This window comes from Gopherus evgoodei, chromosome 16 (assembly GCF_007399415.2).
Source record: "Gopherus evgoodei ecotype Sinaloan lineage chromosome 16, rGopEvg1_v1.p, whole genome shotgun sequence".
NCBI classification, from domain to species: Eukaryota; Metazoa; Chordata; order Testudines; family Testudinidae; genus Gopherus; species Gopherus evgoodei.
The window spans coordinates 23,168,090-23,183,360 of NC_044337.1; the positions used below are offsets into that span (position 1 = coordinate 23,168,090).

At 38.9% G+C, this 15,271-nt stretch overlaps 1 protein-coding gene across 7 annotated transcripts in view; it reads right to left on the reverse strand.

Annotated features, from left to right (window-relative positions):
- DENND1A (DENN domain containing 1A) overlaps nt 1-15,271 on the reverse strand; it is a 363,245-nt gene that overhangs the window by 46,563 nt on the left and 301,411 nt on the right. For all 7 annotated transcript variants that reach the window (XM_030535509.1, XM_030535510.1, XM_030535511.1 and 4 more), the window contains 3 exons: nt 14,776-14,847; nt 13,566-13,622; nt 6,231-6,362 (listed from right to left, as the gene is read on the reverse strand). In XM_030535509.1, coding sequence (XP_030391369.1) covers nt 6,231-6,362; nt 13,566-13,622; nt 14,776-14,847 — 261 coding nt within the window. The remainder of the gene's footprint in view (nt 1-6,230; nt 6,363-13,565; nt 13,623-14,775; nt 14,848-15,271) is intronic.

Sequence of the window (15,271 nt, forward strand, 5' to 3'; positions counted from 1 at the left end):
AAACACTTATTTCAAATGAATCTTTTAAAACTGGAATAACCCATCCACACATGAGATTCACATCTACCCGAGACTGATCGTGAAGGTCACGTAGAGATTTTCAGCTGGTCAAGTATGTAGCGGTCCTTCTATTAGGTGATAACAGTTCAGTGAGAGCACATTGCACTGCTACTCTGCACTGGCTTGAGATTTCCTGAGATGCTGCAAGGTCCTAGTTCTAATCTTTGATGTGCTCAAAGCCTTAGTTACTTCAGATGGGGTGTGGGTGTCCTACCCAAACTTTCACACTGAGCAGGGACATTGTGACTGTTTGGGTGAAATCTGCAGAAGATAGGATCTGAAGGATTTCAGTGTAAGGAGCTAGACAGCAGAGTGAACTACCACTGGACAGATTAGAAACCTTCGGGGCCTAAGGCAAGACTCAACTGTTGTGGAAGCTTCCCATAAACAACTACAGCATGGCTAGGAAACAAACAAGGGACATCAATCCACTTGGCAGGAGGAGGATGGAAAACATCATCCCCATTGGCACTTTTCTGAATGACATGAATGGCACCTAAATACTATGGTGAGGTACCTATTAGACATGCACGTAACAAACAGGGTTTGAAGAAGCTGCATTCATCAAAGGAGCAGCCACCTCTTGGTGATGACAGCAGTGTGTACTAAGCTCCCCAGGGCCTGCAGAGGTAGGAAGAGGAGTGGTAGAGGGGGGCTTTAGGAGGCTAAGAAAGTTTTGTGGGTGAGCCAGGGCATGACCATTCCAACCCTCTCTTCCAACAAGCTGGTTGAATAAAAACAAATCCATTTTCTGACTGAATAAGTATGAGAGAATAATTTACGATGCCAGATATATGTTGTGTTCCTCGGTCATTGTCTGTGATATTTTTCCTTGTGCCCTTTGTTCTGAAAATAGACTAATAGTCACTAAATAGATAACCGCCGAACACATTCAGGAAACACTGAATCCATAAATCAGAATCACCTGATTTTTTTATTTCAGTGCTTGCGAGTGTGTCCTGAATCTCACTTCTCTCTCAGCTGTCAGTTTTCCTCCCATTTTTAAATTTACTTGATCTCATGCTGTGGCATCTGTGTCACTTAGTGGACTTAGGTTTGATTTTCTAAATGTCTTGTGGCCATGATGTGATAAACTCAACTTTTGAGATTGGGCTATTAAAAGTTAACAGGTTCTAAGAATCCAAATGACATACTAGGAAGGAGGATGGTCTTGAGGTGAAGGCACCACTGTGGGTCTCAGAAGATGTTTGATCAGTTCCCAGCATGGCCACTGATTTCCATGTAGCCTTGTAGCAAGTCACTTCACCCTTCTCTGCCACTGTTCCCCACTTATAAAATGAGGATAATAATTTTTTAACCTCTTTCAGTAGTGTTGTGAGGAACTCAGGAAGCACTCAGGTAACTATGTGCCAGGGATGGTATATGTGCAAAAACAGGAAGATTGATACTATCATGTTATCCTTGCAAATCAATGTCCCATCAACAGACAAACTTAAAACAAACTGAGAAGGAAAGAGGAAGATGAACTATTTGAACAACTTTGTTATGAGAGCAACACAGTAACCCACATAACAAGTTCTTTGATCTAATCTCTTCCTCAGGCTCCGTTCCTGAGGCCACGTGGCTCATAACTGCATTATGGATATGGTTTAAAGAAGGAGAATTAACACTACTCATGGAACTCATTTCAGGAACTTGAGGAAAGGTGGTTGGAGAGGATGAGGGAGCAGCTGTCCCTATAATTCTGGGGCTCACTTTCCCAATCCACATTTTGAAGGAGGGTTGCCATTGGGTCAGGTTGTTCTGTAAAGTTAGTTTGTAAAATAGGAGGTCTGATGTTCCTTTCACAGCATGCTACAAACTGGTTCCTATATAGTCAAAGTTCGTTTTTCTTGCACTTATGTTCTTATTGCATAAATGAAAGAAAAGCAAAGTCTGAATATAGGAGCCATCGAATGTGAATGAAATCTATTCCTTAGTTCATATCATGATCCACACACATGTAAGATCAGGGAAGTCAGACTGCATTTACTAGGTTTTCTGCTTCTTCAACCACAACGTGAAAAGATAATTCCCTCCCCCCAGTCTTTTGGCAGTAATACTGATTTGTAAATATGGCACCTATCCAAATATTTGCATGGGATGTAGACATGTCTACTTCTGGGCAAATAGAAAAAGAATAAAGTTCAAGATTTTTGCCCAGCAGATCTCCCCACTCCCCAAGTTCAGTCCTGTACTGAGAATAAGAGCAGCACTCTTTTCCTAACGCGACTGGCGTTATTGCTGTGACTCAATTTTTCCCGGTAGCATAACATGTAATAAATTGGTGTGTGTGTGTAGGGTGGGGAGGAATTAAAAGCTCCTCACATAACATCACTTCTGAAATCTATCAGAATTGAAACCCAGACTTTAATTTATCTGCTGATCAATCAATTATGAAAATTGTGAAGTGGTAGAGCCTTGGGGCTGTTCAACATTAGGCTTTATATGGTGCTCTCATCACCACAGCTCCCCCATCAATAACAGACCAGTGATGAAAGCTGAAACTTCCAGCCAAAGCTCACAACTCAAGCATCACTAACACACATTCAGAATCTGAAAAATGCTACAGGAATGTTCAGAGTCAGACACCCATCCTCCTTCCCTACTTTGAACATAAAAAGATTAGATCTATGATCTACCCAGAGAGAAACAGTATTTTCGCAGGCATGAGTGCTTCAAATGTGGGAGAAGAAAACTGAGATTTTGTTAAAATTCTTCCCAGACATTCTAACCAATAATCATGTCCCATATTATAGTAGGTCCAACTGCTTCCAGTTCTGCGTCTTGCCAAACATCCAATACAGCCGTGTGTATAGAAGAGACATGTGGAGAATAGGCTGCAACAACACCTATTACAGATTCCAAATTTGAACTGACAATGGAAGTCACAAGGAACAATCCAAGCTTTTATATGACTATTTGCCATGTAGTATTGTGTTTATTTGCCATATGGGCAAAGGATAAACCTGGAGCATCTACTTGGAGAGAGAATGGAAAGAAAAACTACAACTTCTAGGTCAGCAAACTTGCCCAGTATGCCATTTGCTACAGCTGCTCTCATCCGCCCTATTCCAATGTCCATGTTAGGTGCAGGACAGGCATCTTGAGGCCCACATCCATTTCACAGATGATTCCATTTAGAGCCATGGTGAGCAATGTGGCAGGGTGGCAATAGTGGACACCAACATTTGAATGTGTGATGCAGTCTGGTCTAAAGCTTTAAACCAAGGGAAAGAACATGATCTCTGTCAACATTAAGGCCAGCAAGCCATTGGTAGAGGAAGTATTCTGCAGTAGTGCATCAGACAGATAGCCTTAGTTACCTAAAGAAATGAGGTGAAGATCGAGCCTCCTGTTCTCTCAAATGTTTTTTTAAAATTACTTCCCCTTCTCTCCACTGCTAAACACTCGGTGATTTTGCAACCATTGCTCCTACTATTTGTTGGATAGCTGTCTAGGCTCCTAGTGCACGATGGTAGTGTCTTCTACCTGAGTCACCCTAGGGCTAGGATCACAGCCACAGTCCTAAGCTGAACAGAAGAGTCATGAAAGATAAAAGGAGAGGAAAGGGGCTGCGATTGTCCCATCTTGTAATGACCCATTACATAATTTTGTCATTCGTATGGGCACCAAGGAGAGCTTCTCTCAATCTCTGGGCAGTTATAGGAACAGAAGTCAACAATTTAACCTAATTATCTACCCAAATTAAACACCTCCTTAAGGGGATGCATGATAAGTAATTGCAAAGCAAGATGAGACAGCTTAAAAATCTCTATGCTGCAAAATCTAACAGTTAAGATGCTAGGTAATAATACTGGATAAATTCTCAATAGTATTGAACAGTTCAGCACTTAACATTTAGCCTCCTTAAGATGTTTTACTTACAATTTTTGCAATTTGATAACTGCTAATGTGGACACAAAACTATATGAGAAATGCTAGAACTAACTTAAAATACGATGAGATATAATGAGTTAAAATTAAAGGTTGCTGCTGGCTTCCTAGCCCATCCCCCTTTAGCTAATCTGTCATGTAATGAAGAGAAGCACCCAACATAGGACAGCTAGCTGCCGGCTCACTTACAGCAAGCTGATTAAGAATGTTCAACCAACAGCAGACTGCAGACCTTTCCAACGAAAATAAATAGACTGTATGCAAATGTGTTTGTCACTTTGACAGCATGTCTCAATTAAGGCATATTGCTGCTGTTGGTAGGCTCTGGCGCTGCAGTGGTATGGGTGAGCCAACTGCATTACTGATACACAGGGCTTGACCCTAATCCGCATGCATGCATTTTAAAAAATTCTGCCTTCACCACACACACTAGCATAATACTAGCAGACATGGAAAGCAAGTGACAATAAGAAAAAAGCCTCTTTCATCCTCCCCACTGTATAAGGCCTGCGAATGCACAAACAGCTCTTATTTCAGCAGTTTTTATGCCTTTTTAATTGATTCCCCCCCCTTATTTTACAAGGAGTTAAAAGTGACACTAAAATCTCCCCCTTTAATCACTAGTTAGAGATCATGTACCACTGAAATAGTAAAAGCTGATTTTTTTCAACGCCTCAATTTATTTGTGGAAGGACAAAGACTGGAAGCAAGATAGCCCTACAACTACCAAGTTACACAATGTTTTGGAAACTGACATTTGTAATGTAATGACAGTAATAAGCATTTAGCAAGTGAGCCTTTCACTTCTGCCAGTGGTTCACTAAAGCTGATGCACGTTTCTTTTGACAGAGAGAAAGTGATCTTTAAAAAATTTGAAAGTGATCATATACCTCCCCCGACATGACTTTGGGTAAGCACTGTGCACTTGTTTATCTACTTTAGTAATCCAGCAAAGTGTTGGGATGACTGACTGTTCACGCAAATGTAAAAAGTTTGGGAGTAGAGTGGGGAAAAGGATTCCCCACAAAAAACAAAAATGTAGGGTTTGCCTGGATTTCAGAATGTTTCTAATGATTTCTAATGTTTTCCTGGTGGATCAAGGTGGCTGCATTTCTTCAGTAGCCCCAAACTCCCTCAACTGTACTAGAGCAGAAAATAAATGAAAATGGGCTCAATCTGTTTGAGATAATCTCTAACAACCTGCATTTAGCACAGCAGCCAAAGTTCTAAAAGCATGCAATCCAATTCTAAAATGATAAGGAAAAGGAAGATCAAAAGGAAAACTGAAAATAAGATGCTGTAATAAATTATTGCCTCTTATGCATATGTAGACATGATTTCATATCTAAATAGTAAGAAATCTAGCTATATTAAATTGCTAGGCATATGCTTTTCTACTATTACTATCGTTTACCTAAAATATGGCTTGCCTGTCATTTTAGAGCTTCCATTTTCTGATAATGCGCTGTTTTTTTAACCATATTAACTCCAAAGTTGTCCTTTAAGAAACCAGATAGTCATTTCTGTGCTCTAATGAGCCTCATAGATAAAAAAGGTAAAAAGATCAGGAATAACAGAGGACACTGAATACAGTGACAAAAATATCTTTCACAAATAAAAACTGTTAATGTAAGCTATGCTGGAAAGTTGATTGTGAATATTATGTATTTTTCCATTCCAATTTTAATGACTTGATATAACATTTTCTACATTATTAGCTAGTATAAAACCAGCTATTTTTGTAGATACAATGCCAGAAACATAATGAGGACAGCTCGTATTTGAAGCTCAACTGTCGATATTGAAATACAGAGCACTATTAAAGAATTATTAATTGATTTTTCCCACTGGAGTTCATTGCTTTTAAATTTTGAAGTCTGCTGAAGTGATAATAATAATTAGATGTTCTGTGCCAACACTAGTGATCTGCTCAGCTAACTGAAGACACCTTAAATAATGTACCCTGTTGTACTAAAGGGATGTAGCACGATGCACATTAATGGAACAGAATAGTTTATTATTACATTGCTGTAAATAAATGCTACATACTCTTGCAAATTCATTTGAAATATAATTTGCCTCAGAAAAATACCTTATACACGAAAGAAACCATTGAAATCACTAAACATAAGAGCCTCCCAAATGTGGAGGTGAAATGGAAACTAAACCCAGAATGATGTAACTGAGCTGTAAAAATTAATGAAAAGGCTAAAGCGATCTTTAAACGAACAATCTATAACAAATACAATTTAAACAAATCTAACATCACCTACCTGCCCAAAGTGTACTGTGATTGGTCTTCTATCTTCTCTGAGTTTAGGGTCCTTCTTTTCACCCAACGGAGAAGGAGCTGTCCTTGGTAGGGACTCTTCTGGTGTTCCAGAGCATCCATTCTCAGCAATGTCCTGTATGGTAGGAAAAGGTGAATTGCATGGCCAGGAACATTTCTGATTAAGGATAAGGGGCAGAAAGGAGGCAGTAGAGGATAAAGCTGACTAAGCATTTTGAGGTTAGGAATGAAAAACAAAAGCACAGAAAATAAAACAATTAGCATAAAACATTTCATTGTATTTTGTTAATCACAGTCTACATGCAGAAATCCCATAAAATACTAATGCTGCAAACACAAACATTAAATACTATATTAAATAAAATGTGTCTGACTTGTACAGACAAAAGCCAGAAATTTGAAAGGTAGGGCTAACACAGCTCTAACTCTAGCATTGTGAGAATAAAGACAACACTATGAGGAAAAGTCTGAATGCAACCTTATAAACTGAGCTTCCTTGCATTTTGTACATTTAAGTTGTATCTTTAATATCATTTTATGTACCCACATAGAATTCTGTATAACAGAACATTTATCTATGGAAATACAAACCCAGTTGCAGTGGTCTTTAGGAAGCAAATTCACAGCTTAGTTAGTTAAGTTGGCTCCTGTGTGGCCAATGTTGATTATGCCTTGAAGAGCATACTTGTCACAACTTGCTGCCTAACATCAGTTTCTTTTTGACCTAAGTTCTGATCTTAAGTAAAGTGAACAAGCAATCTAGGTTACAAGGTTTGGGATGTGTGTGTGGTGTATATAATATAGGAATATAAAACAAAGAATGCACTTGGAAAAGACAAAGGCATGCAGACATAGACTCATAGACTCATAGACTCTAGGACTGGAAGGGACCTCGAGAGGTCATCGAGTCCAGTCCCCTGCCCTCATGGCAGGACCAAATACTGTCTAGACCATCCCTGATAGACATTTATCTAACCTACTCTTAAATATCTCCAGCGATGGGGATTCCACAACTTCCCTAGGCAATCTATACCAGTGTTTAACTACCCTGACAGTTAGGAACTTTTTCCTAATGTCCAACCTAAATCTCCCTTGCTGCAGTTTAAGCCCATTGTTTCTTGTTCTATCATTAGAGGCTAACGTGAACAAGTTTTCTCCCTCCTCCTGATGACACCCTTTTAGATACCTGAAAACTGCTATCAGGTCCCCTCTCAGTCTTCTCTTTTCCAAACTAAACAAACCCAATTCCTTCAGCCTTCCTTCATAGGTCATGTTCTCAAGACCTTTAATCATTCTTGTTGCTCTTCTCTGGACCCTCTCCAATTTCTCCACATCTTTCTTGAAATGCGGTGCCCAGAACTGGACACAATACTCCAGTTGAGGCCTAACCAGCGCAGAGTAAAGCGGAAGAATGACTTCTCGTGTCTTGTTTACAACACACCTGTTTATGCATCCCAGAATCACGTTTGCTTTTTTTGCAACAGTATCACACTGTTGACTCATATTAAGCTTGTGGTCCACTATGACCCCTAGATCTCTTTCTGCCATACTTCTTCCTAGACAGTCTCTTCCCATTCTGTATGTGTGAAACTGATTGTTCCTTCCTAAGTGGAGCACTTTGCATTTATCTTTATTGAACTTCATCCTGTTTACCTCAGACCATTTCTCCAACTTGTCCAGATCATTTTGAATTTTGACCCTGTCCTCCAAAGCAGTTGCAATCCCTCCCAGTTTGGTATCATCCGCAAACTTAATAAGCGTACTTTCTATGCCAACATCTAAATCGTTGATGAAGATATTGAACAGAACCGGCCCCAAAACAGACCCCTGCGGAACCCCACTTGTTATACCTTTCCAGCAGGATTGGGAGCCATTAACAACTACTCTCTGAGTACGGTTATCCAGCCAGTTATGCACCCACCTTATAGTAGCCCCATCTAAGTTGTACTTTCCTAGCTTATCTATAAGAATATCATGCGAGACCGTATCAAATGCCTTACTAAAGTCTAGGTATATCACATCCACCGCTTCTCCCTTATCCACAAGGCTCGTTATCCTATCAAAGAACGCTATCAGATTGGTTTGACACGATTTGTTCTTTACAAATCCATGCTGGCTATTCCCTATTACCTTACCACCTTCCAAGTGTTTGCAGATGATGCCTTTGATTACCTGCTCCATTATCTTCCCTGGCACAGAAGTTAAACTAACAGGTCTGTAATTTCCTGGGTTGTTTTTATTTCCCTTTTTATAGATGGGCACTATATTTGCCCCCTTCCAGTCTTCTGGAATCTCCCCCGTCTCCCATGATTTCCCAAAGATAATAGCTAGAGGCTCAGATACCTCTTCTATTAACTCCTTGAGTATTCTAGGATGCATTTCATCAGGCCCTGGTGACTTGCAGGCATTTAACTTTTCTAAGTGATTTTTTACTTGCTCTTTCGTTATTTTCTCTTCTAAACCTACCCTCTTCTCGTAAGCATTCACTATACTAGACATTCCTTCAGACTTCTCAGTGAAGACCGAAACAAAGAAGTCATTAAGCATCTCTGCCATTTCCAAGTCTCCCGTTACTGTTCCCCCCTCCTCATTGAGCAGTGGGCCTACCCTGTCCTTAGTCTTCCTCTTGCTTCTAATGTATTGATAAAAAGTCTTCTTGTTTCCCTTTATTCCCATAGCTAGTTTGAGCTCATTTTGTGCCTTTGCTTGTCTAATCTTGCCTCTGCATTCCTGGGTTATTTGCCTATATTCATCCTTCGTGATCTGACCTAGTTTCCATTTTTTATATGACGCCTTTTTATTTTGTAGGTCCCGCAAGATCTCAAGGGTAAGCCAAGGTGGTCTTTTGCCACATTTTCTATCTTTCCTAACCATCGGAATAACTTGCTTTTGGGCCCTTAATAGCGTCCCTTTGAAAAACTGCCAACTTTCCTCAGTTGTTTTTCCCCTCAGTCTTAATTCCCATGGGACCTTGCCTATCAGCTCTCTGAGCTTACCAAAATCCGCCTTCCTGAAATCCATGGTCTCTATTCTGCTGTACTCCCTTCTACCTTTCCTTAGAATTGCAAATTCTATGAGTTCATGATCACTTTCACCCAAGCTTCCTTCTACTTTCAAATTCTCAACAAGTTCCTCCCTATTAGTTAAGATCAAGTCTAGAACAGCTTCCCCCCTAGTAGCTTTTTCAACTTTCTGAAATAAAAAGTTGTCTGCAATGCAGTCCAGGAACTTATTGGATAGTCTGTGCCCCGCGGTGTTATTTTCCCAACATATATCTGGGTAGTTGAAGTCCCCCATCACCACCAAATCTTGGGCTTTGGATGATTCATCTTATAGAGAATCAGAGAAGATGGACAGAGTTGGTATAATCAGTTGAGAAATAAAGTTTGCAACATAGTGAGCCCAAACCTTAAATCTCTTTGCAAAAATCTCAAGGAAATAAAGCTTGGTAAATATAGAGGGAAACCTGCACACACTGTAGCTTTGCAAGACTGACCTGAGGTTGGCTGCTGACACAGACATTGGTTTGAAGGAGTGATCTTTGACATGACCCCTCAAGTTGCAGTATTGCTAAAGTACAATAATGAGACATGTAAGCTGATAGCCAATTAGAAATAGTTCTTTTGGACATAGACTGACCTAATGTGTTTAGGTCAAGCGAAACAAAAAAATGGATGGACTTTCTAAGGGGCTTTGTCTGCTCCACACAGAAACTGAGAGACCTTTTTAGATCCACCTGGTGGAGCAATGGTTCACCAAGATGGGCATAAGGGTGGTGGGGAAATTAATAACTTGTTGAGGTGAAACCATAGAAGGAAACTTCTTATGATTGTACAATTCCACCTTCTCTGGGTAAAATGTAACGAAGTCCAGCATATTAGTAAAAAGGGCCTGCAACAAACACTATTATGAGAAAAATTGCTTTCTGCAAAAGATACAGAACTTCAACTCACAGGAGCCAGCAAGAGGGGCCCTTGCCAGTTTTGGAGTCCCATAACACAATGATAGTATATATTATTTTGAAACATAAGATGCACATGAAGGCAAAATGTAAACTGAAAACAATGCAAAGGAAAGGAAAAGTGGCTTCAAAGAACTGATGAGTGAATGATAATAAAAGCTGCGAGACTACTGCAAATCCCTGAAGTTTTTTCCCCCTTATGGGTCTGTTACACTTCTCAGCTGATGGCACTGCATATAGGAGAGAAGCAAGTGTTCATTAAGCATTTTTTTTAGTGCTAGAGAATACACTAGCCACCATTTTGCCTCTAATTTTAACATATTTCTGTTTGAGGAAATGGCCAAGGGATCTGTTACAGATTTCATTAAAGAGGAATTCGTCATGTTTTGATTCATAGACCAATTATCAGTGAACAAGTGACTTAAGACCTCAGTATCTGTAAAGGTGCCCAAAGAGGCAGACAAGTCAACAACACTGTCTCAGTCATCAGGAATAGAACGTACTTGGCTGAAAAATGTTTCTGCCTTCATGACTGAAAGCACATCTGTGCCAAACAGTCACAGAAATCGGATTCTTCATGAACGGAACTAGACGCTGAGCTCACGGTACAAATGACTGAATATTAAGGTCTCTGGCATTAGTGTACTCAGAAACCATCCAAAGAACTAGGTTCAATGAACTCCTGTCATGTCAGTCTGTGTGCAGCAGCCTCAATTCACAAACAGCCTTTAAACATGGGTGCAACTGATAGGTAGTAGGAGACACAACCCTCCCTTAGACGAAGAGGAAGCATAGAAAGAAATACTACAAGTTGGGATGCTGAACATTCTCACAAGTCTGAAGCAACCAAATCAGTCTCAGATATGGTACCCAGGGCAATGTAAGACTTCAAATCTGGAACAATGTCAAAGGAGCTAATTGCTAACAAACAAGTTTCTTTAGGAAAGCTAAAACCTCAGCCTCGTATTCCCATGCTTCACTTTGCAATCCTATTGCTGTCCATGAAACATGCCAGAAGTCCAGGCAGGACATTTCCCGAAATCAGCAAGACACTTTTGCAACAACTTAAACTTACACTACATACGGTATTTAAAACAAGAAACCATCCAACGTAAAAATATTGAAACAACACACCGACACCCTATCAGAAAGAAATTAGCACATGATGTTGCAGATATTGGAAAGGAAAGGCAATTTAATAAAATATTAAAATGCCACAGAAAATAAAACACTGACTGAGAAAAAATATTCTAGTGATTTCTGCAGACAAGACTGACGCCATTCATGCCCTATATATCTGTATATAATGTTTCATATACAGATACACCCTAACACCTGTGCCTGGAGGAAAAGCCTTTGCTAAACTAAGGTACAAATTTGCTACTCCATCGCCAAGTGACAGAGTGTAGATCAATACATAACACTCTTTTAAGATTATATGTCAGACTATGGAACATTTACAGATGTGTAAAATGTAGCCACTCTATTGAATAATTGGTATTTAATCAGCAGAATGCCTTCATATTTTTCTAACTACTTATTTAATAGACTAGAACATCTCTGTATTATAAATCATACAGCAAACAGTAAAAGTATAATCCAGAGGGATTCTTCAAGTTATTTGATATAACCCTAAAAGTGGCATTTGCAATAGCCTGGATAACAGATCTTTAACTAGAGGGCACATGCAGATCTAGTAAATAAAATAACGTTGAATAAATTATTATTGTGAAATGCCTGATCATTTATTTAAAGCTATAGATTGTCTAGTCTTACCTAAGGTGAGATGCTTTAAGTAAGTTACATTCTTCTTACTGAAAGTTGAGGATGGTACCATTCACCTTTCTCCTTCCTAATGTTACACAGTTAGGTTTCAAAGGAGGACAAGTAACGGAGTGACTTGACCACCTTGCTCCATTTGGGAAATGAAAAAATTTGCCTTTACTTAAAAAATAAAGTGTAGCAGGTATAAAATAAAGCTACCATCCTGTATCTGTTAACAATTATTTGCTATCAGTCATAAGGATCCTCTGAAAACTATTTCTGTTGCTTTGAAATACTGTACCACAAATGAACAAGGGATGGGAATAGAGCCCCATTCAATCTCCACAATCATATTAAAGAAGGACCTTACACACACCACAATGACCTCTCAATAGGTCAGTCCCACATTTCCCATTTGCAATTCAAACCCAAAGCTGGAGGAGACCAAGGGCAAAATGGGCTCTTGATTATATTTAAGAGGTCATCATTGCTATGCAGAGTTGTAGGAAGCAGACCTCCAGCTCTACTGCATTTTTAAATTCTATCATTGTATAGAAACCGCTCCTATTTGGCAGTGAAAACTGAAAAAAGGATGTTTAGATTTTACTTTTCCTTACCAGTAGCCTGCACGCTTTTCACACTAATACTGGAAAATAATATTTTAAGTTGCAGTAGGCAGTGAGGTCAGATTAAGAATAGTTTTAAATTACTCCAGAAAACGGTAGAGTAACATCCAAGATCAGCACAATTAATATGTATTTAATGAAGCCAAAATTTCAGTTACAAAATAACTGTCATTAGCAAGCACATGAAAAAGATGGAACTCTCCAGAAATTGGTAAAAGCAAGTGAAAATTGATAAGGATGCACTAATGGATCTGTCAACAGTTGAGCGGTGCAGACACATTTCCATTAAAAAAAGTATGATGGTTAGTGAAATAGGTGACACAAATTGTGAAACCTAAAACACACTAATACCTCATTCTAACATTATCTCCTGATGCTGTGCTTGAAAAGAAGAAGGGGTGGGTAAAAGCGAAAAAGATCAGAATGATTTGAAAGGGAGAGAGGTAGAAATTCTGTCTTGAGTATTTATATAAATATTTTATAATTATTCTTTACTTCAACCCTAGTTCTATACCACTGTGCCTATACTTCACATTGATGACATGTGCTAGCCATGTGTCCAACGAGAGACCTTTGGTTATTTCCCTGAGAAGTGACCAGAGGAATACAACAACAATTTGCCATTTGGAGCAAAGTTCACTGTCATTACTGTAGGCATGATCAGCCAGTTTATGCAAAGCCCCCTCCCACAATGTCTTGGCACAATGGGCAGGCGAGGGACCGTCATAAATGGAACACTCAATTTTCTGGCTTTCGTGGGTTTAAGTCAGAGCCTTAATGTATTTGAAGATAGTTTTTTGTCTGTGAATATTTATAACAGTGCGAAAAATCCAGGACAGCTGGTAATGCATTTTGAAGTGTGCTAACAACACTGTATCAAACAGCTTTCTATTGATCACATAATGCTTTTCGTGGCTAAGTATTTCATACACAGCGCTTATACATTTTGAATAAGAACTTCAAGTACCTTTTGCTTCAAGCGGTTTTTCACCTCTTTTATTCCCATTTTTGCATGATCTTTTGCCTGCATGAGAAATTAATTTAAGTTAAAAATCCCTTTCTATTTCCAGCAGCGATGGTGCTTGATTTAAATCCATCAAGACTCACCTTCTCTGATTATTGAAAATGGGAAGGAAAAATTGGATCATCAAGTTGAAAACATAATGGCTATAAAAACAAATACAAACCTAAGAGGTTAAAAAACCTTTAATGATACTGCAAAGATTTTGTTTTCTCTGTTTTGATGGCAGGGATTTTTGTCCCCCCCCCACTTCCTCCACCATGATTTTTCCTCTCTCTAATTATTTATCTCTGCTGCATGGTAACAATTACTAGTAATAGCACAGCTGTAAGCTTCCTCACTGCAGCGCTCTGAATACCAGTTACATTTTACTAGGGCAGGACCTAAACCTCAGGACCTTTGTCAGGCTGGAGGCAGGCAATAAAGGATAGTTTGAATAGACATCTCACTGCTTTTTGTCATATTTCATAGAATTCAGTATTGAAAAGATCCTGACTTGCTTCCATATATTTTAGCCCTCTGCAGTGAAATTATCAGTTATAAACCATGTTACAATAACAGTTATTAGCTGTTTGTTAACCAAGCATGGCAAGATTTTCATTTAGAAAACAACCCAAGAAGCTTGGCTCAAAATATGCAGGTATGAAAAATCTCTGGGGAAAAACAGACATTTATAAAAACTGGAACAATTGGCCAAATGAGAGGATTCCCTCATTTCCATGTAGCTGCTCACAGGGGCCCAGGGGTAACAATGGATTTCCAACAGTGCAATGATGAGACAGGAGAGGTGTTTAGTACAGGATATAGGGACCGGCCCATGGAAATAGTGCTATTTACTAAATAGGAAAGCAATGTCTGCACTTTGAAGATAAATCACAAGTCAATCTCATTTTCTGTTACAGTCTAATTAGCATAAAATGTTTCAAACTGGTATTTCAGTTAAAGAGAAAATATTTTAATAGAAGAATAGAAATTAAAAACATTTCCTGATACATGCTTAATGGCCTAGTCTCTAGCATTTTATTGTTAATATGCATTTATCTTGTTCAAATAATTTTGTTAGTATACAGAAAAAACTTTAATCTGTGGATTCATTTAAAACAGCATCATAGTTAGATTCAGTTGTCTGTGTCATAAGACAATACCCAACACTTACAAACTTATAGACAGTCTTCATGGCCGGGTTAGCCTTGGTCTTTACTGTATTTATAATGGCTCCACTTCCTTTCTGTAATTACAGTAACAATGGAATCATTTTCACTGAGGCTGTTTAAGCAAATGTCAGCCCAGAGCTATTATTTTAACAGGAAATAACAGAAAGTATCAATTGTGTTAGTTATCAGAGCAATATGCCTAAGTGGTAATTTCTTTTTATTTGTGGTTACATAATTCCACTCTCTTACCAAGGATTAGATACTACTTTTTCCAGGGCAAATATGATCCATTTAAAATCATGTTTTAGGACAGAACTTTGCAATATAAAGGTTTCAGTTTCTCATAATAAAAATCACTCCCTTAACCATATCTAGGGTTCTTCAGAGGTCCTCTCACTAAACAGCGTCCACAACAATTCTTATCACCGTCAAGGGTATCCTGCATATTGCATTCAAGTCATAAACATGTTTAATACTAAAATAACCGCCTAGCAGCTC